The 22,076-nt window shown below is 38.0% G+C and overlaps 1 protein-coding gene across 6 annotated transcripts in view; it reads left to right on the plus strand.

Annotated features, from left to right (window-relative positions):
* The window catches only part of RB1 (RB transcriptional corepressor 1), a 228,465-nt gene that overhangs the window by 112,210 nt on the left and 94,179 nt on the right, over nucleotides 1-22,076 (plus strand). For all 6 annotated transcript variants that reach the window (XR_013960129.1, XM_080660113.1, XM_080660114.1 and 3 more), the window contains 5 exons: nucleotides 9,228-9,344; nucleotides 11,076-11,132; nucleotides 11,966-11,997; nucleotides 12,081-12,157; nucleotides 13,159-13,355. Coding sequence is in view for 5 of the 6 variants with exons in the window: in XM_080660113.1 (XP_080516239.1) it covers nucleotides 9,228-9,344; nucleotides 11,076-11,132; nucleotides 11,966-11,997; nucleotides 12,081-12,157; nucleotides 13,159-13,355 (480 nt within the window). In the remaining variant the exon portion in view is untranslated. The remainder of the gene's footprint in view (nucleotides 1-9,227; nucleotides 9,345-11,075; nucleotides 11,133-11,965; nucleotides 11,998-12,080; nucleotides 12,158-13,158; nucleotides 13,356-22,076) is intronic.

Consider the following 22,076-nt stretch of genomic DNA (forward strand, 5'->3'; position numbering starts at 1 on the left):
AGAAACCAATATGGCGGCATAGGTAAGCACCTAAACTGCTGCCTCACACAACAATTTCAAAACTACAACTAAAAGACAGAATGGACACCATCCAGAACCACAGGAAAGCTGGCTGAGTGGAAATTCTACAACTAGAAGGAAAGAGGAAAGCTCACAGAGAATTGGAGGTACGGCAAAGGGTCTTTGTGCATGCAGAGAGGAAGGGCGGCTGAGAGCCTGGCTGACTTTCTCTGGCGGAAGGGGGAAGGAAGCCCCCAACTGAACTGAACCCCAGTTCCAACTGCACTGAACCCCAGTTCCGGGCAAAACCCCGTGTACCCAGGCTCATACAGTGGGAGTCTGGGCTGTCAGGTAGAGAGAAAGGCACCTGGAGACCCGGGGGTGCCCCAGCGGCCAGGGGTCTGGAGGCGCACGCGCTAGTGTGCACAAAGGCTGCGGAGGTTGCCACAGGCTTTCCCTAACAGAAGGGAGTCGGAAGCTCCTGACTGCACTGAACCCCAGTTCTGACTGCACTGAACCCCAGTTCCAGGTGAGCCCCTGGGGACCCACGCTCTTACGGGGGGGACTCTGGACTCTCAGGCAGAGGCTCGGGAGCTGGGGAAGGCAGAGGTCTGGAGGCGCGCGCGCCAGTGCGCACAAAAATTGCGGAGGTTACCACAGGTTTTCCCTAGTGGGAGTCAGAAGCTCCTGACTGCACTGAGCCCCAGTTCTGACTGCACTGAACCCCAATTCCAGGCGAGCCCCTGGGGACCCACACTCTTGCGGGGGGAATCTGGACTCTTGGGCGGAGACTCGGGAGTCGGGGAAGGCAGAGGTCTGGAGGCGCATGCGCGCAAAGGCAAGGCTGATGGGAAGCCAAGACTGTCTGCTCCGTCCTGAGGCTCCACCCCATCGAAGCTGAGCACAGAGGCTTTTGCAGTTTGGCAAGGCTAATCCTATAAGGCTGTCTCCAGCACCGAACTTCTCCCAGCGTAGACACAGCTGATCCTCATAGCCAACTGGCCTGGAGGTCAATTCCTCCCAGTGATATCAACAATAATCAAGACTTAACTACAACAAGACTGTATACACAGTCCACAAAGGGGTGCACCAAGAGTGTCCACCTCAGGTTGACAGGGGTGGCCGACCCACTGGGCCATATAGGAAACCTAGCACACAAAGCTACCCTACCAACTCAGGGAAGCAGTGAAAATGCGGCAACAAAGAAATAGATCACAAATAAAGAAATGGAGGAAAACAAACGACTGGATATAGAATTCAAAACCACGGTTATAAGGCTTTTCAAGAATATCCTAGAAAAGGCCGATAAATATAACGAGACCCTCGAAGATATGAAAAAGGACCAACTAGAAATTAAGCATACAATGACTGAAATAAAAAATATTATACAGAGACCCAACAATAGACTAGAGGAACACAAGAATCAAGTCAAAGAATTGAAATACAAAGAAGCAAAAATCACTCTATCGAAAAAGCAAAAAGAAAAAAAAATCCAAAAAGTTGAAGATAGTGTAAGAAGCCTTTGGGATAACTTTAAGCGTACGAACATCAGAATTATGGGGGTGCCAGAAGAAGAGAGAGAGCAAGATACTGAAAACCTATTTGAAGAAATAATGACCGTAAACTTCCCCCACCTGGTGAAAGAAATAGACTTACATGTCCAGGAAGCGCACAGAACCCCAAACAAAAGGAATCCAAAGAGGACCACACCAAGACACATCATAATTAAAATGCCAAGAGCAAAAGACAAAGAGAGAATCTTAAAAGCAGCAAGAGAAAAACAGTTAATTACCTACAAGGGAGCACCCATACGATTGTCAGCTGATTTCTCAACAGAAACTATGTAGGCCAGATGGGAGTGGCAAGAAATTTTCAAAGTGATGAATAACAAGAACCTACAACCAAGATTACTCTACCCAGCAAAGCTATTATTCAGAATTGAAGGGCAGATAAAGAGCTTCACAGATAACAAAAAGCCAAAGGAGTTCATCAACACCAAACCAGTATTATATGAAATGCTGAAAGGTATTCTTAAAGAAGAGGAAAAAGAAAAAAAGTAAAGATAAAAATTATGAACAACAAGTACATATCTATCAACAAGTGAACCTAAAAATCAAGTGAAATACAAACCTGAGGAACAGAATAATCTGGTGAATATAATAGAATCAGGGGCATAGAAAGGGAGTGGACTGATAATTCTCAGGGGGAAAGGGGTATGGAGGGGTTCAGGAAGAGACTGGACAAAAATCATACACCTATGGATGGGGACAGTGGGGGGGAGGTAAGGGCAGAAGGTGGGGTGGGAACTGGGTGGAGGGGAGCTATGGAGGGAAAAAGGAGAAACAATTGTAATAATCTGAATAAAGATTTATTAAAAAAATAAATAAAATAAAAGGTAAAAATAAATAAATAAAAATAAATAAAAAATGGGTGTTGAATTTTGTTGAATGCTTTTTCTACGGCTATTGATATGATTATGTAGTTTTTGTCTTTCAATTTGTTCATGTGATGTATCCTATTTATTGATTTGCTAATATTGTACCAATCTTGCATCCCTGAAATAATTCCCGCTTGGTCATGGTATATGGTCTTTTTAATATATTGCAGGAACCTATTTGCTAATATTTTGTTGAGGGTTTTAGCATCTATTTTCATCAGGTTTATTGGCCTATAATTGTCTTTCTTTGTAGTGTCTTTATCTAGTTTTGGAATTAGGATAAAGCTGACCTCAAAATTAGCTTGGACGTGTTTCTTCCTCTTTGATTTTTTTAAAAATACTTTGAGGAGTGTTATTGTTAGTTCTTCTTCGAATGTTTGGTAAAAATCCCATGTGAAGCCATCCAGACCAGGGTTTTGTTTGCTGGGAGGTGTTTTTCTTTCTTTCTTTTTTTTTTTTTTTTTTGTGTGTGTGTGTGTGTGTTTATTACTGCTTTCATTTCATTAGTTGTTATTGGCCTATTCAGGTTTTCTTATTCTTATAATTTTAGAAGATTGTATTTTTCTAGGAATATTTCCATTTCATCCACATTGTCCAGCTTGTAGGCATAAGGTATTCATAGTATTTTCTTACAATCCTTTCTGTTTCTGTGGTGTCAGTTGTTACTTTACCACTTTCATTTCTGATATTATTTGAGTCCTCTCTCTTTGTTTCTTGATGAGTCTACCTAAAGGTTCATTAATCTTGTTTACCTTTTTAGAGAACCAACTCTTGGTTTCAGTAATCTTTTATATTGATTTTTTAGTCTCTTTGTCATTTATTTCTGCTCTAATATTTATTATTTCCTTCCTTCTTATTCTGGGCTTCTCTTGTTCTCTTTCTAATTCTTTAAGTTGTAGGGTGAAATAGTTTATTAGGCATTTTTCTTGTGTTTTGTTTGTTTTTTGTTTTTTGTTGTTGTTGTTTTTTGTTTTTTTCTAGGTAGGCCTGTAATGGAACTTCCTTCTCAGGACTACTTTTCCTGTGTCCCAGAGATTTTAGGTTGTAGTATGTTCATTTTCATTTGTTTCCAGGAAGTTCTGTTATTCTTCCTTGATTTTATTGGTAATCCATTCATTATTTTATAACATGCTAGTTTGCCTCCAGGTATTTGAATGTTTTTTAATATTTTTACTGATTTCTAATTTGATTATGTTGTGACTGAGAAGATGCTAATATGATTTCAATCTTCTTGAACTTGTAGAGACTTATTTTGTGTCCTAACATGTGTTCTTTCTTTGATAATGGTCCAGGTACACTTAAGAAGAAAGTATATTCTGCCCTAACCGGTTTGGCTCAGTGGATAGAGCGTTGGCCTGTGGACTGAAGGGTCCCAGGTTCGATTCTGGTCAAGGGCATGTACCTTGGTTGCGGGCACATCCCCAGTAGGGCGTGTGCAGGAGGCAGCTGATGGATGTTTCTCCCTCATTGATGTTTCTAACTCTCTATCCCTCTCCCTTCCTCTCTGTAAAAATCAATAATAAAATATATTAAAAAAAGGAAATTAATTAAAAATAATAAGAAGAAAGTATATTTTTCAGGTTTGGGTTGAAATGTTCTATAAATATCAGTTAAATCCATCTGATCCAGTGTGTCCTTTAGAGTCACTGTTTCCTTGTAAATTTTTTGTCTGGAAGATCTATCTAGTGAAGTCAGCGTGGGTGTTAAAGTCCGCTACTATGACTGTATTGTTGTCGAACTCCCCTTAAAGTTCTCCAGAAGTTTATATATATATATGTATATATATATATATGTGCTGTTACGTTGGGTACATATATGTTTACCAGGGTTATGTCCTCTTGTTGGATCGACCCCTATAGTATTATTAGTGACTTTTATTCACTTGTGATGGTTTTCATTTTGCAGTCTATTTTGTCAGATACAAGTATTGCTACCCTAGATTTTTGTTTGTTTGTTTTTATTTGCATGGAAAATTTGTTTCCATTTCTTCATTCTCATCCTTTGTGAATATTTTGTTCTGAGCTGGGTCTCTTTCAGAGAGCATATAATTGGGTCATGTTTTTGTATTCATTCAGTGACCCTATGTCTTTTGATTGGCACATTTAATCCATTTATATTTAAGGTTGTTATTGGTAGGTTCTTATTTATTGGCATTTTAATATTTTATGCCTATTTTTCTCTCTGTATTTCTTCTTCTCATTACTGCAGTTCCTTAGCATTTCTTGCAGTGCTGGTTTGATAGTGATAAACTCCTTTAGCCTTTTGTTGTCTGGGAAGCTCTTTGTTTCATCATCTACTTTGATAGCCTTACTGGATATAGTAATCATGGTTTCAGATCCTTGCTTTTAGTTCTTGTCATTCCCTTCTGGCCCATAGGATTTCTGATGAGAAATCAGCTGACAGCCTTATGGGGATCTTCTTGGTAGGAAACAAATTGCGTTTCTCTTGTTGCCTTTAAGATTCTCTCTTTGTCTTTAATTTTTGGCACTTTAATTATGATGTGTCTATGTGTGGGCCTGCTTAGGTTCTTGCTTGGGACTCTCAGTTCATCCTGAACTTGTGTGACATTTTCCTTCACCAGGTTAGGGAAGTTTTCTGCCATTATTTTTTCAAATAGTTTCTCTATCCCTTGCTCACTTTCTTCTCCTTCTGTTCTCCTATGATGTGAATATTGTTATGTTTCATGCTGTCCCTCAGCTCCCTTAAGCTGTCCACCTGTTTTTTCATTTTTTTTTTCTTTTTGGTTCTCTGATTGAACAATTTTTTTCCTACCATGTCTTCTAATTCACTAATCCCATACTCGGCTTCCACTAATCTGTTGTGTATTCCCCTCCTATGTCTCTTTTTTTAAAATGTATTTTATTGATTTTTTTACAGAGATTTTACAGGGAGAGGGATAGAGAGAAACATCAATAAAAGAGAAACATCCATCAGCTGCCTCATGCACACTCCCTACTGGGGATGTGCCTGCAACCAAGGTACATGCCCCAACTGGAATCAAACTTGGGACCCTTCAGTCCGCAGGCTGATGCTCTATCCACTGAGCCAAACCGGTCAGGGCTCCTGTGTCTCCTTTATTAGCACTATGTCATTCTTTATTTCCGACTTACCTTTTTTTCATAGTTACTGTATCTTTTCTCATGCTCTTGAGCATTCTTGCCATCATTATTCAAAACTCTGTATCTGATAAATTTCTTATTTCAGTTTAATTTAACTCTTCTTCTGGAGAATTCTCTTGTTCTTTTATTTGGGCTTGATTTTTTCTGTTCTGATTTTGGCTGTCTGTTTAGGTTTGTGTCATTAGGTAGATCTGCTACCACTCCCAGTCTGTAATGCAGGACAATGTCAGATGCTGTTTGTGACTGGCCCTGGGTACCCTGTTTGGAACAATTAGCAATTCATAGCTTGTGGCTCCCTCTGCTGGGGCTCAGTTCCTTTGGAAAGGACAAAAATGTGCACCAAGGTCTGCTTTTCCTAGCCCTGGGCCCAGAAGGAGATCAAGCAAAGACATGCCTTTGCCTATAGCCTAATTGTTATTTAGTCTTGATTAGCCTCAGGCTATGGACCACAGAGAGGTGCAAGAGGTTTTCCAATATGGTGGGGCAATTTCTTCTTCCTGCAGGCTGAATGTTATTCTCTTAATGGGCCTCAGAAATTTCAGTCTCTTAATGCACCTCAGCAATTCTACAGTGTGGGGCAAGGGATTTCCAATAGGGTGGGTCAATTGCTCCCCCTCCCCAGGCAAAAGCTGCCTGGATGGTAAAGATCTCCAAAGCGCGAGGGAATGACTCAGCACAGGAAACCAGGGTAGATGCCCTCCAAGCTCCAATCCCAGAGTCCCCAACCTTGGACTCTCCTCACACAGCTCCAGTCTACTCTACCTTCCCTCTTCCAGAGCCCAAGGAGAGTGGTTGCATACGAAATTTTGTGTGTTGGCCCTTTACATGGGTGCCTGTATTTCCTGCTGGCCACCTCTGGCAGATAGCAAACTAGCCAGATGTTGCGTGGGCACCTTTCTCAATTCTGCTGCTCTGATCTGGGGGACTAGCTTGGGGTTTAGATCCCAGAGTTCTCAGTGCTGAGATATCCCTCTGGAACTTCAGCTGCTCTCTGTGGGGGCCTGGCCAGCCCTTTCGCGCTTCTACACTTCCTACCAGTCTCTGTGTGGTCTTCACTTTCCATCCTTGGTTATGATGGTTCTCTCCAGCTAGAATTCATTTGATTATTTAGGATGGTTTTTCTGTATTTTAGTTGTAATTCCAGTTTAGTCCTGGGAATATGTTAGTTTAGCTTTCGCTTACACTGACATTTTGGACTCTCCTGAAAGCACAATTTTAAATTAGGAAATGATACCAAGCTCAAATCTTAGTTTCATTTTTATCAGTTGCTTTTTTGGGGCATAACATACATTCTAATGTAACTCCTAATTGAAGATAATATATGAGAGCATATGAGGCTCTTTTTTGTTTTTGGTAATTGTTTCATTTTTTTGGTAAGCTATAATCCTGTTTAATAAAAGCCAAGGTGGCGTCACACCCTTGTGTGATGCCACCACAAGATGGCCACCACAAGATGGCCGCCACAAGATGGCTGCCACAAGATGGCCACGCAGACAGTGGAGGCGGGATCCAGTGGCCACTCTACATGGTGAGGCCTGGGGGTCCTGCGGCTCCGCTTGGTGTGGAGGAGGCCAATCCCAGCATCTCTGCCACCTTGCGCAGAGGAGGCGGGTCACGGCGGAGGTGGCAGGTTGCAGCAGGAGAGGGCAGTTGTGGGCAATCAGTCCAGCAGGGTAGGGCAGTTGTGGGTGATCAGGCTGGCAGGGGAGGGTAGTTGGGGGCAATCAGACCAGCAGGAGAGGGCAGTTGTGGGCGGTCAGGCTGGCAGGGGAGGGCAGTTGTGGGCAATCAGGCTGGCAGGGGAGGGCAGTTGGGGCCAACCGGGCCAGCAGGGGAGCGGTTAGGCATCGATCAGGCTGGCAGGGGAGTGGTTAGGGGGCGATCAGGCTGGTAGGCAGAAATGGTTAGGGGCAATCAGGCAGGCAGGCAGGCGAGCGGTTGGGAGCCAGATTGAGCCCCAGCAGCGGGAGCCACAATTGATTGTGAGAGGGATGTTCAACTGCAGGTTTGGGGGATCAGGCCTAAACCTGCAGTCAGACATCCCCTGAGGGGTCCCAGATTTGAGAGGGTGCAGGCTGGGCTGAGGGACATTCCCCCCCCCCGCCCCGCCCATAGTGCATGAATTTTGTGCACCGGGCCTTTAGTTGTAAATAATGCTACAATAGTCATGGGGGTGCAGACATCTTCTTGTGTCAGTGTTTTTGTTTTCTTTAGATAAATACCAAGTGGGATTGCTGGATATTATGGTAGTTCTATTTTTAGTTTTTTTCAGAAATTTCCATACTATTTTCCACAGTGACTGCACCAATTTACATTTCCACCAACAGTACATAAGTGTTTCCTCTACATCCTCATCAACACTTGTTATTTCTTATCTTTTTTGTCATAGTCATTCTAACAGGTGTGATGTTATATCTCATTGTGGTTTTTGATTGGCATTTCTCTGATGATTAGCAACATTAAGCAACATTTTATGTACCTGTTGGCCATCTGTTTGTCTTCTTTGGAAAAATGACTATTTAGGTCTTTTTAAACATATTTGTAATACAATTTTATTTTTATTTTTTAATTAAACTTATTGGAAATGGCATTGGTTAATAAGATTATGTAGGTTCAAGTGTACAGTTCTGTGATACATCATCTGTATACTGTATTGTGTGTTCATCACCCAAAGTCAAATCTTCTTCCATCACCAAATATTTGACCCCTTTTACTGTTTACCCCTCCCACTTCACTTCCCTCAGATTACCACTATAGTGTTGTCTTTGACTATATGTTTTTGCTTATTTGTTTATCTTGTTTGTTCATGTGTTATTTTCAGTTTTATATCCCTCCTATGGATGAAATGACATTATTCTTAACTTTTTCTTTCTGACTTATTTCCCTTAGCATGATATTCCCAAGATCCACCTGTGTTTTCACACATGGCAGTATTTCATTTTTAATTATGGCTGAGTAGTATTCCATTGTATATATGTACCACACCTTCTTTATCCAGTCAGCTGTCAAAGGACACTTTGGTTGTTTTCATGTCTTAGCCACCATGAATAATGCTGCAATCAACATAGGGGTGCATATATCTTTGCAAATAAATGTATTCAAATTTTTCGGGTAGCTACCCAGAAGAAGGGTTTCTGGGTCATATGGTAACTCTATTCTTAATTTTTGGGAACCGCCATACACTTTTCCATAGTGATTCCCACCAGCAGTGAACCTCTCCAACTCTTGTTATTACTTGTCTTATTGATAATAGCCATTCTAATAGGTGTGAGGTGGTATCTCAGTGTATTTTTGATTTGTATTTCCCTAATGGCTAGTGAAGTACACTGAGTGGCCAGATTATTATGATCTCTGAACGCATAATAATCTGGCCACTCCATATATATATATATATATTAGAGGCCCAGTGCATGAATTCATACATGGGTGGGGTCCGGCCAGCCTGGCCAAGGGGAGGGGACATGGGCGGTTGGCCAGCCTGCCTGCTGGTCGAACTCCTGGTCGAGGGGACAATTTTCATATTAGCCTTTTATTATATAGGATATACACTGAGTGGCCAGATTATTATGCGTTCAGAGATCATAATAATCTGGCCACTCAGCGTATAGTATAGAGAATATGTTAATTTTGATTAAAAAGTATTCTCAATATTTCTGTTTTTCTTCTTAAAGAACTGCACAGTGAATCCAATGGAAAGTATCCTGAAAAGAGTGCAAGATATTGGATACATATTTAAAGAGAAGTTTGCTAAAGCTGTGGGACAGGGATGTATAGAAATTGGATCACAGGTAACTATAATTTTTATTACTGCTGTTATATTTCAAATGTAACATCTGTTCAAACTGTATAAGTATTATTATGGTATTTGTCCAATAGTATAAAATACTGACACATACTATATCTCTGCTGCTCATCTATGCTGTTATTATGGAAAACTTTATGGGAAATACCCTTCACTCCTATAAAAAAAAAAAAGTAAATATGCAGAAAATTTTAGAAAAAGTGTAGATGTTTAAAAAAAGCAAGGAAGAAAAAAACTTTTTTAATCTTTGATACTATTAAATATTATTGCACATGCTTTGACTTCTACATTTAGAAATAGTTCTGTATGCATATACTTGTATGGAATGGGGTTATATTATACATGCCATTTATCAGTAGTATTTTAATACTGCTATTATTATTTCAGAAAATTTAAAAGTAATGTGTTGGATAAGAGTATGGACTCTGGATCAGAACTATCTGGTTCTATCATTATAATCAGTCATTTAACTTCTCTGAAAATCAGGTGTGTTTTTTAAAAAAAATATTTTTATTGATTTCACTGAGGAAGGGAGAGGGAGAGAGAGATAGAAACATCAATGATGAGAGAGAATCATTGATCAGCTACCTCCTGCACACCCCATACTGGGGATCGATCCTGCAACCTGGGCATGTGCCCTGACCAAGAATCGAACTGTGACCTCCTGGTTCCTAGGTCGACACTCAACCACTGGGCTACACTGGCTGGGCTGAAAATCAGGTTTTTTATTTGCTGTGCTTTGTTGTGACATTAATGAGGTAATACATAAAGATATATTTGGAAACTATATTCTACTATACACGTTTATTTCAGTGTATCAAGTTTATATTTCGATGCCATGAGTATTTTAAACAATTATATTTAATTTTTAATTGAATTTATTGGGGGTGACATTGGTTAATAAAATGATATAGGTTTCAGGGGATAATTCTATAATATATAATCTGTATATTATATTGTATGTTCACCACCCAAGTCAAGTCTCCTTCCATTACATTTATCCCCCCTTTACACACTCCTACCTGCAAAGTTCTTTTTGCTTGTATACGAAATTTATGCTCATAATTTAAAATAAAGCAATATGGTTTGTGGGTGAGCATGTGTGTGTCTGCATGTGTGTATCTCTAAAATTTGATTATACTTTGAGCTAATGGGAACTAGTTATTAGGTTAAAACTTTTTGCTGATACGATCAGTGAAATTTGATTTTTGCCTTTGCCAATTTTATGGACAGAGTCTATTTTGTCATCCTGAATGGCTATCTTGAAAATACATGTTCAAAGTCACAAAAAGTATTACATTAGTATGTAAAAATAGTACTAGGCACACAACATATTTTATATATGTGTGTGTGTGTATATATATATATATATATATATATATATATATATATACACACACACACACACACACACATATATACACTGTATATATATGTGTGTGTGTGTGTGTGTGTATATATATGTATAATCTGTTGAATGATATAGACTGAAGTGGTATGAATGAAAACAAAGACCTCACCCTTGATAATTTATTGGGAATGTTAGCTATCATTTATATTTAAGTGTTGAGTTTTAGACAAGCTAGCTTTCCTGATCTCTTGGTAGTCATATTCCTAAGAAGGTTCAGAAATGTGTTTCAAGGAAAACTTTAAAAAGATTAATAATTGTTGTGATTTTCTAAAGTAGTGGGATATAATTATTTTTCTTTATTTGTAGCGATACAAACTTGGAGTTCGATTGTATTACCGAGTAATGGAATCCATGCTTAAATCAGTAAGTTAAAAAAATAATAGAAAAAAATTTCAATGCCAACATAAAAAAGGTTTCAGTTAAACATTTTTTAAAAGTTTATTTTTATTGTTGAAAGTATTACAGATGTCCCCTTCCCCCCCCACCCCCCCCATTGATCCCTCTCCACCCAGCTCCTGCCCCATCCCCAGGCCTTTACCACACTATTGTCTGTGTCCATGGGTTATGCATATCCTATATAATAAAAGACTAATATGCTAAGTGTCTGGTAGTCTGTTCAACCAATCAAAGCGTAATATGTTAATGACATCCTAACGCCGCTCAACCACTCACTGTGATATGCACTGACCACCAGGGGGCAGTTGCTCCTACTGGTAGGTGAGCTTGCTGCTGGGGTTCGGCCAATTGGGACTGAGTGAGATGGGCCGGACATGCCCTGGAGCCCTCCTGCAGTCCCTCCCCGGCTGGCCAACCTCCTGTGTCCCTCCCCAGCCCCGATCATGCACTGGTAGGGGTCCCTTGGCCTGGCCTGCACCCTCTCACAATCTGGGGCCCCTTGGGGGATGTCGGAGAGCCGGTTTCGGCCCAATCCCTCAGGCCAGGCTGAAGGACCCCACTGGTGCACAAATTCATGCACTGGGCTCTAGTATTCATATAAGTTCTGTAGTTAATCTCTTCCCATGTCCCTGCACCCCTTAGATTCCTCAGTCTTTTGCATACTTCCATGTTTCTGGATCTATTTTGTTTGTCAGTTTATTTTGTTCATTAGATTTCACATATAAATGAGACCATGTGATACTTGTCTTTCTCTGAGTGGCTTGTTTTGCTTAGCATAATACTTTTTTTATGTGTTTTAGGAAGAAGAACGATTATCCATTCAAAATTTTAGGTAAGATTTTTTAGCTTTAGTAAAAGATTTTTTTTTTTAAATAGAAGTAAGTGTTTTTTAAAATCACTTTTTTTTTCTTTTAGCAAACTTCTGAATGACAACCTCTTTCATATGTCTTTGTTGGCATGTGCTCTTGAAGTTGTAATGGCTACATATAGCAGTAAGTTAAATTTTAGTAAATAAACATTTTAGTTTAATTTAAAGTTAAAAAAACTTATTGAAAGTGTGGTGTGCTTTGGGAGAGATGGATGTCGTTAAGGTGAAGAAATGCATATTTTAAATCAGTATATACTGAAGAATGTAATTGGTCACAATAAGCCATTTATTTAATTGGCTTATATTCTGAATTATTTCAGGTCATCTTGGGAATAGTATTTCAGTGGGCTCCCATTTGGGGCTATTCTGAATCTAGGAAATGTACCTATTGAAATCCTTCAAATACTTATGAGATTGTAAAATGCTAAGGGTACTAAGGAGCTGCATCCACTGATAGGAAGCACTGCTATAGATACTATGATCATGTGACCAAAGGTTGGAGCTAGAATCCACCAGATAATCAGAAAGAGGCCACATTGTGTTGTTTTTTTAAAATATAATTTTAAACATGTATTATTTTGCAGATAAAGTTGTAAATGTTAAAAAATTCTTCCTTCGCAAAAACAAAAGAAGATTCATCTAAGGAAACAAATACACAATAAAAGAGAAACTTAAATTAGTAAACAAATATGGAAAACTGTGAATCCTCATTAATAACCAAGAAATGCACATTTAAAAGAAATAACATTTTCTAAGCATTAGCAAAATCTTAAAGACTCCTTCTTTCCCCCAACCAAGTATTAATGAGACAGTTAAAATGAGTATGTTAATGCATTACTGGATTATATATTAAACCTGTCCCTGATATAAGTTTGGGATATTTAAACCTTTGAAAATTTGATATAAGCTAGGAACGTCATGTATGCACATACACTCGAAATTTCAAAAACTATATCCTGGGAGTCTGTGGGCTCCAAAATAAAAATTATGTTCTAAATAAAATTTTTTATTTAGCCTTTTATAATGTTTTAAATTTTTTGTTTGATAAAACCTTCCAGCCTAAAAATATGTAGTTTAAGGCTTAACATTTCATACCTAAGTTACATTTTTTTCTTTCATTTTTAGGAAGTACATCTCAGAATCTTGATACTGGAACAGATTTGTCCTTCCCATGGATTCTGAATGTACTTAATTTAAAAGCTTTTGATTTTCACAAAGTGATTGAAAGTTTTATCAAAGCAGAAGCCAACTTGACCAGAGAAATGATAAAGCATTTAGAGCGATGTGAACATCGAATCATGGAATCCCTTGCATGGCTCTCAGTAAGTAACTAGCTAAAATAATTAAAGATATTTATGTGAATTTGGCATATCTCTTAGTGAGAAATATTAATTAAACTTTATCTCAAGAGCAAATATACAATTTAATGAATAATGTGATGTCAGTAGATAGCCCAAGAATCAAGTGGCATATTAGAATTGAGTTTTCTTTTATTTGAACTCGCTTGACTATCTGATATAGTGATTTATTTAGGAAAAGCTTTTCTTAAAGCATGGCACTTTAAAACAAAGCTGAGTTCTTTAAAGTATGGAAGTAATTTATTTAAAACAGAAGTGTCATGTTTGAAAATTTAAACATCTCAAATTTCAACAAAGTGATAAAAATTTTTAGATTATCCTATTTAGATGATTTAAAAATAGTTTTTTAGTTCAATTTAGTTAATTTTTCCTATTGTTAAAAATAGTTATAAAACCTACACTATTGTTCAGTCATCATTATTGTTTTTATAGCATTATAGATAAGGCACAAATCATATTCTCTAGGTATTCTATTTATAACAAACTATTAAGGTTTGTGGCATTTTTTATGTAGTAGTAGTAAAATACTTGAAGTTCTATTATGTTCTTTAAATCTGCTTAGTTATGTAAAACTGTGAAATATCAGATTTATAGATTAATATAGAATTGTTTTTTTGAAACTGTGTTGCATGCTAGTATATATATTTTTATTTATACCAGCATATAGAAATGGCAATGAAAAAATTAACACTTTGGTTATATTAGAATCCTAATCTATACATGTAATCTTAATTTTAATTTTTTGATGTTTTAAAAACTTAATGGCTAAGAGATAACTCATTTCTTAGTGTTTGCTTATATTACCATACAGATAGTAGATAGAAAAGGAGGTGAGGAGGGCAAGTTGATAAAAAGATGTTATATTGCTATCCATTAAATTTAGTAACTCCTGATACAGGAGCTTTTACTTTATAAGAAAAGGAAAAGTTAGGAGAAAATTCAGAATCTGAGAAAATAAATAAATAAATAAAATAGTACTTTTCACAGGCTGATATGCCATCTCCTTGTAGAAACTGAAATCAAAACATTTACTGTATCATCTCAAAGTGCCTATTCTCATTTCTTTTAGAGAATTACTTTTAATTCAATCAATGCATATCTGCTATATGCCTTGCATTGGGATAATCATTGTAAGGATACAGAAAAGACATGGATTTTGAAAATTGTGGAGGAAATAGTAGATATTTTCTGTTTAAAAATTGCTTGTGCTGACCTAGCCAGTTTTGCTCAGTGGATAGAGTGTTCGGCCCCATGGACTGAAGGGTCCCAGGTTCAAGTCTGGTTAAAGGCATGTACCTGGGTTGCGGGCTCGATCCCTGGCCCTGGTAGGGGCACATGCAGGAGGTAACCAGTCGATGTTTCTTTCTCACATTGATGCTCCTCTCTCTCTATCTCTTCCCCTCCCTTCCCCTCTCTCTAAAAATCAATGGAAAAATATCCTCAGGTGAGGATTAACAACAAAAAATCACTTGTGCTCAAGCCTACCTAATTAGTACATTTTACAGTGTCCCAGGATTCTAAACAATGTTCCTTTATTTTTGAGAATTTTTGGAGAATAAGTGACATGCTTGAACACTCCATGTTACCAATGCCTAGATCTAGAATCAGAGCAAATTTCCCTAGTCTTTTGATTCTGTATCACAAGAATTATTCATTAAACAATAGATTGATAACAACATATTTAAATGTACGCAGGGGAACATTAAGTGAGGTACTACTTGCCATGCTCCCAATAATTTAATGGAAGAACATATTTGTAATTTTTATTTGTTGATATTTTTTTATTTTTCAATTACAATTGACATTCAATGTTATATTAGTTTTAGGTGTACAAACATTTATATAATTTACAAAGTGATCCCCTTGATTAGTCTAGTACCTATATTACACTATATGTAGTTATTACAATATTAATGATTTATTCCCTACGCTGTACTTCACATGCCATGTACTTTACATGCATTTTGTAACTACCATTTTGTACTTCTTAATCCCTTCACCTTTTTCACCCAGCCCTCTAAGCCCCTTCCATCTGGAAACCATCAGTTTGTTCTATATATCTGTGAGTCTGTTTCTGTTTTGTTTGTTTGTTTATTTGGTTCTTCAGATTCCACATAAAAGTGAAATCACCTGGTATTTGTCTTTCTCCGACTTATTTCACTTGGTGTAATGCCCTCTAGATCCATCCATGTTGTCACAAATAGTAAGATTTCATTCTTTTTTATGACTAATATTCCATTGTATTATATGTACCATATCTTTATCCATTAGTCTTTTGATTGGAGCATTTAATCCATTTACATTTAAAGTAATTATTAATAGTATGTAGTTATTGCCATTTTATTAGTTGTTTTCTGATTGTTTTTTTAAAACTCTTCTCTATTTCTTTCTTATTCTCCTGCTCACTTTTGTTATATGTTGGTGGCTTTCTGTAGTGTTGTGTTTGTATTCCTTTCTCTTTATTTCTTGTATCTCTCTTGTAGATTTTGGGTTTGTAATTACCAGGTGCGCCATATATATCAAGTTATATTGATAGTCTATTTTAAGTTGATGGTTGCTTAAGTTTGAACACAATCTAAAATCACTACCATTTTATGTCTTTGAAATTAATTTTTACTTCTTTTCTGTGTATTTTTTGTGTGTATCCCTTAATTTACTGTTGTAATTACACATAGTCTTCCTACTTTTTTTTTAGCCTTTGTATTAGCTTTCTTATTGGTTAATGCACTGCTTTTATTAAGTGTTTGCCTTTGTCAATGAGAAGTGTTTTTTTTTGTGATACTTTCTAATTCATATATTTTATTTTATTTTTCTTCTTAAAGAGGTCCCTTTAACATTTCTTGTAATACCAGTCTGGTGGTGATGAACTCCTCCAGCTTTCTCTTGTCTGGGAAGATCTTTATCTCTCCTGTGATTCTATATGACAAATGGTGAGAGTAATCTTGGTTGTAGGTCCTTGCTTTATGTTACTTTGAATATTTTTGCCAGTCTCTTCTGGCCTGCAAAGTTTCTTTTGGGAAATCAACTGACAGTCTTTTTATTTATTTTATTTTTTTATTTTTCTTTATTGATTAAGGTATTACATATATGTCCTTATCCCCCCATTGCCCCCCAACCCCCCACTCATGCCCTCACCACCCTGGTGTCTGTATCCATTGGTTAGGCTTATATGCATGCATACAAGTCCTTTGGTTGATCTCTTCCCTTTACCCTCACCCTCCCCTACCTTCCCTCTGAGGTTTGACAGTCTGAATGATGCTTCTCTGTCTCTGGATCTGTTTTTGTTCATCAGTTTATGTTGTTCATTATATTCCACAAATGAGTGAAATCATGTGATATTTATCTTTCTCTGACTGGCTTATATTGCTTAGCATAATGCTCTCCAGTTCCATCCATGTTGTTGCAAATGGTAAGAATTCCTTCTTTTTTACTGCAGCGTAGTATTCCATGGTGTAGAGGTACCACAGTTTTTCAATCCACTCATCTGCTGATGGGCACTTAGGCTGTTTCCAAATCTTAGCTATGGTAAATTGTGCTGCTATGAACATAGGGGTGCATATATCCTTTCTGATTGGTGTTTCTACTTTCTTGGGATATATTCCTAGAAGTGGGATCACTGGGTCAAATGGGAGTTCCATTTTTAGTTTTTTAGGAAACTCCATACTGTTCTCCACAGTGGCTGCACCAGTCTGCATTCCCACCAGCAGTGCAAAAGAGTTCCTTTTTCTCCGCATTATCGCCAGCACTTGTCATTTGTTGATTTGTTGATGATAACCATTCTGACAGGTGTGAGATGGTACCACATTGTCATTTTGATTTGCATCTCTCATATGATTAGTGACTTTGAGCATGTTTTCATATATCTCTTGGCCTTCCTTATGTCCTCTTTCGAAAAGTATCCATTTAGGTTCATTGCCCATTTTTTTATTGGATCATTTATCTTCCTTTTATTAAGTTGTATGAGTTCCCTGTAAATGTTGGAGATTAAACCTTTATCAGTGATATCATTTGCAAATATGTTCTCCCATGCAGTGGGCTTTCTTGTTGTTTTGTTAATAGTTTCTTTTGCTGTGCAGAAGCTTTTTATTTTGATGTAGTCCCATTTGTTTATTTTGTCTTTGGTTTCTATTGCCCTGGGAGCTGTATCAGTGAAGATATTGCTTCGGCATATGTCTGAGATTTTGCTGCCTGTGGATTCTTCTAATATTTTTATGGTTTCCCATCTTACATTTAAGGCCTTTATCCATTTTTAGTTAATTTTTGTGTATGGTGTAAGTTGATGGTCTAGTTTCAATTTTTTTGCATGTATCTGTCTAATTTTCCCAACACCATATATTGAAGAGACTGCTTGACTCCATTGTATGCTCTTGCCTCCTTTGTCAAATATTAATTGAGCATAGTGGTTTGGGTCGATTTCCGGGTTCTCTGTTCTATTTCATTGGTCTATATGTCTGTTCTTGTGCCAGTACCAAGTAGTTTTGAGAACAGTGGCTTTGTAATACAGCTTAATGTCTGGTATTGAGATCCCTTCTACTTTGTTCTTCCTTCTCAGGATTGCTGTAGCTATTCGGGGTCTTTCTTTATTCCAGATGAATTTTTGGAGAGTTCGTTCTAGGTCTGTGAAATATGCCATTGGTATTTTAATGGGGAGTGTATTGAATCTATAAATTGCTTTGGGTAGTATGGACATTTTAATGATGTTGATTCTACCAATCCATGAACAAGTATGTTCTTCCATCTGTTTATGTCTTCCTCTATCTCTTTTTTCAGTGTCCTATAGTTTTCCGAGTATAGGTCTTTTACCTTCTTAGTTAACTTTATTCCTAGGTATCTTAATTTTTTTGGTGCAATGGAAAATGGGATTGCTTTTTTAGTCTCTCTTTCTGTAAGTTCACTATTGGTGGATAAAAATGCCATAGATTTTTTGGTGTTAATTTTGTATCCTGCTACATTGCCGAATTCATTTATTAAGTCTAATAATTTTTTGATGAAGTCTTTAGGGTTTACTATGTACAATATCATGTCATCTGCAAATAATGACAGTTTTACGTGTTCTTTTCCAATTTGGATGCCTTTTATTTCCTCTTCTTGTCTAATTGCTATGGTTAGCACTTCCAGGACTATTTTGAACAGGAGTGGTGAAAGTGGGCATCCCTGTCTTGTTCCTGTTCTTAGGGGAAATGGTTTTAGTTTTTGCCCATTGAGTATGATATTGGCTGTAGGTTTGTCATATAAGGCTTTTATTATGTTGAGGTATGATCCCTCTATTCCCATTTTGCTGAGGGTTTTTATCAAGGAAGGGAGTTGGATTTTGTCAAATGCTTTTTCTGCATCAATTGATATGACTATGTGATTTTTATCTCTCAATTTGTTTATGTGATGTATCATGTTTATTGATTTGTGGATGTTGTACCATCCTTGCATCCCCAGGGTAAATCCTACTTGGTCATGGTGTATGATCTTTCTGATGTAATGCTGGATCTGATTTGCTAGAATTTTGTTGAGGATTTTGGCATCTATGTTCATGAGGGATATTGTCCTATAATTCTCTTTCATTGTGTTGTCTTTATCTGGTTTTGGTATTAGGGTAATGCTGACTTCATAGAATGAGCTTGGAAGTGTTCCTTCCTCTGGAATTTTTTGGAGTAGTCTGAGGAGGATTGGTTTTAGTTCTTCCTTGAATTTTTGGTAAAACTCCTCTGTGAAGCTGCCTGGCCCTGGGCTTTTGTTTGCTGGAAGCTTTTTCATGACTGCTTCAATTTCCTCCATAGTTATCGGACTATTGAGATTTTTAGATTCTTCCTGACTGAGTTTTGGAAGGTTGTGTTTTTCTAGGAATATGTCCATTTCCTCTAGGTTGTCTAGTTTTTTGGAATAGAGTTGTCAATAGTATTTTTTAACAATCCTTTGTATTTTAAAAATCCTTTGTATTTTTGTGGAGTCTGTTGTTATTTTGCCTTTCATTTCTGATTCTTTTTATTTTGGTCCTCTCTCTTTGTTTCTTGGTGAGCCTGGCTAGAGGTTCAATCTTGTTTATCCTTTCAAAGAACCAGCTCTTGGTTTCATTGACCTTTTGTATTATTTTTTTGGTCTCTATGTCATTTATTTCTGCTCTTATCTTTATTATCTCCTTCCTTCTGCTCACTCTGAGCTTTTCTTGTTGCTCTCTTTCTAATTCTTTAAGTTGTAGAGTTAGATAATTTATTACCATTTTTTTTTTTTTTTTTTTTTTTTTTTTTAGATAGGCCTGTAGAGCTATGAACTTCCCTCTCAGGACTGCTTTCATTCTGTCCCATAGATTTTGGATTCTTATTTTTTCATTGTCATTCGTTTCCAGGATGTTTTTAATTTCTTCTTTGATATCTTTGGTAACCCAATCATCATTTAATAGCATGCTATCCAGCTTCCAAGTGTTTGAATTTTTGACTCTTTTTATTGTAGTTCATTTCTGATATTATGCCATTGTGGTCTGAGATGATGCTTAATATGATTTCAATCTTCTTGAATTTGGGGATACTTTGCCTGTGACCCAATATGTGGTCTATCTTTGAAATGTCCCATGTGCACTTGAGAAGAACATATATTCTGTGGCTTTGGGGTGAAGTGTTCTGAAGATGTCAATTAAGTCCATCTGATCCAGTGAGTCATTTAGGATTGCTGTTTCTTTGCTGATTTTTTGTCTAGAAGTTTTATTCAGTGATGTCAGTGGTGTATTAAAGTCCCCTACTATGATTGTATTGTTGTCCATCTCTCCCTTGATATCTTCCAGGAATTTTTTTATGTATTTGGGTGCTCCTGCATTGGGTGCATATATGTTTACCAGGGTTATATCCACTTGTTGTATCGATCCCTTTAGTATTATGAAGTGGCCTTATCTCTTGTTATCTCCTTCACTTTGAGGTCTTTTTTGTCAGATTAAGTATTGCTACCCCACCGTTTTTGTTTTTTTTTCCATTTCCATTTGTCTGGAAGATATTTTTCCATCCCTTCACTTTCAGTCTATGTGAGTCCCTTGTTCTGAGGTGGGTCTCTTGTAGACAGCATGTATATGGGTCATTTTTTTTTATCCATTCAGCCACTTACTGTCTTTTGATTGAAGCATTTAGTCCATTTACGTTTAAAGTTATTATTGATAGGTACTTGTGTGTATCCATTTTCATTTTTTTGTGCCTGTGTTCCTTCTTCTCCATTTTAATTCTTTTTTACACCAATCCCTTTAGCATTTCTTGTATTGATGGCTTGGTAGTAATAAACTTCCTTAGCCTTTTCTTTTTTGTCTATGAAGCTCCTTATTTCCCCTTCAATTTTGAATGATAGCCTTGCTGGATAGAGTAAGCTTGGATTCAGTCTCTTCCTTTGCATCACTTTGTAAATTTCCTTCCATTCCTTTCTGGCCTGATGTGTTTCTGTTGAGAAATCATTTGATAATCTAATGGGAGATCCCTTGTACGTAACTTTCTGTCTCTCTCTTGCAGCCTTTAAGATTCTCTCTTTATCATTAACATTTGCCATCATAATTACGACTTGTCATGGTGTGGATCTTTTTAGGATCATCTTGTTTGGGACTCTGTACTTGTGTGACTTTTTTCTTCCCCACATCAGGGAAGTTTTCTGACATTATTTCTTCAAATAGGTTTTCTAACCCTTGTTCCTATTCCTGTCATCCTGGCACCCCTATTATTCATATGTTAATTTGTTTCATGTTGTCCCAAAGCTTCACTAGGCTCTCCTCCTATCTTTTAATTTTTTTCTCCAATTGCAGTTCAGTTTCGGTGTGTTTTGCTTCCCTGTCTTCTAATTCGCTAATTCAGTCCTCCGCTTCTCCTAGTCTACTGTTGAAACTTTCCATGGTGTTTTTTATTGCAGCTATATCACTCTTTATTTTTTCTTGACTGTTACATAAATTGTTGATGTTTTCATCCATTCAGTTTATGAACTGTATGACTCTTATTCTGAATTCTTTTTTTGACATAGTGCATGCCTCTGTTTCACTTACTTGCTTTTCTGGCGAGTCTTCCTTTTCTTTCCTTTGGGGCTTTCTTTGTCTCCCCATTTTTGCTCTCACTGAAGGATCTAGGTGTTGAGTCATGCAGGGGCTGCTCCTTGGGTGGCAGCAACTCATCGGATGGCGGCTGCTCCTCAGGTGGTCGTGGCAGCGGTTGCTCCTCAGTTGGTGGTGGCTCCTCTGGTGGGCACTGCATGCAGGAATGGTGGCTCCTCTGGCTTGTTTGGGCAGGCTGCTCGCGCAGCTGTTGTTCCTTGGATGGGGGCAGGTTGCTCGCAGGGCTGCTGCTCCTAGGAAGGGGGCAGGCTGCTCGTAAAGTTGCTGCTTCTCAGACGAGGGGCAGGTTGCTGTTCCTCAAATGGGGGGCAGGCCACTCGCACAGCTGCTGCTCCTTGGACAGGGGCAGGTGGCTCGCACAGCTGCTGTTCCTCAGACAGGGGTGGGCTGCCGCTCCTTGGACGGGTGGGCTGCTCGTGCAGCTGCCACTCCTCAGACAGGGGTGGGCTGCTCACACAGCTGCTGCTCCTTGGTCAGTTGCGGGCTGCGTGTGGCTGCTGCTCCTTGCCTGGAGGCAGGCTGCTTACGCAGTTGCTGCTTCTTGGATGGTGGTGGGCTGTGCATGGTTGTTGCTCCTGAGATGGGGGTGAGCTGCACAGACTGCTGCTCCTCGGATGGGGGTG

This window comes from Plecotus auritus (assembly GCF_963455305.1).
Source record: "Plecotus auritus genome assembly, chromosome: 3".
Classification (NCBI taxonomy): domain Eukaryota; kingdom Metazoa; phylum Chordata; class Mammalia; order Chiroptera; family Vespertilionidae; genus Plecotus; species Plecotus auritus.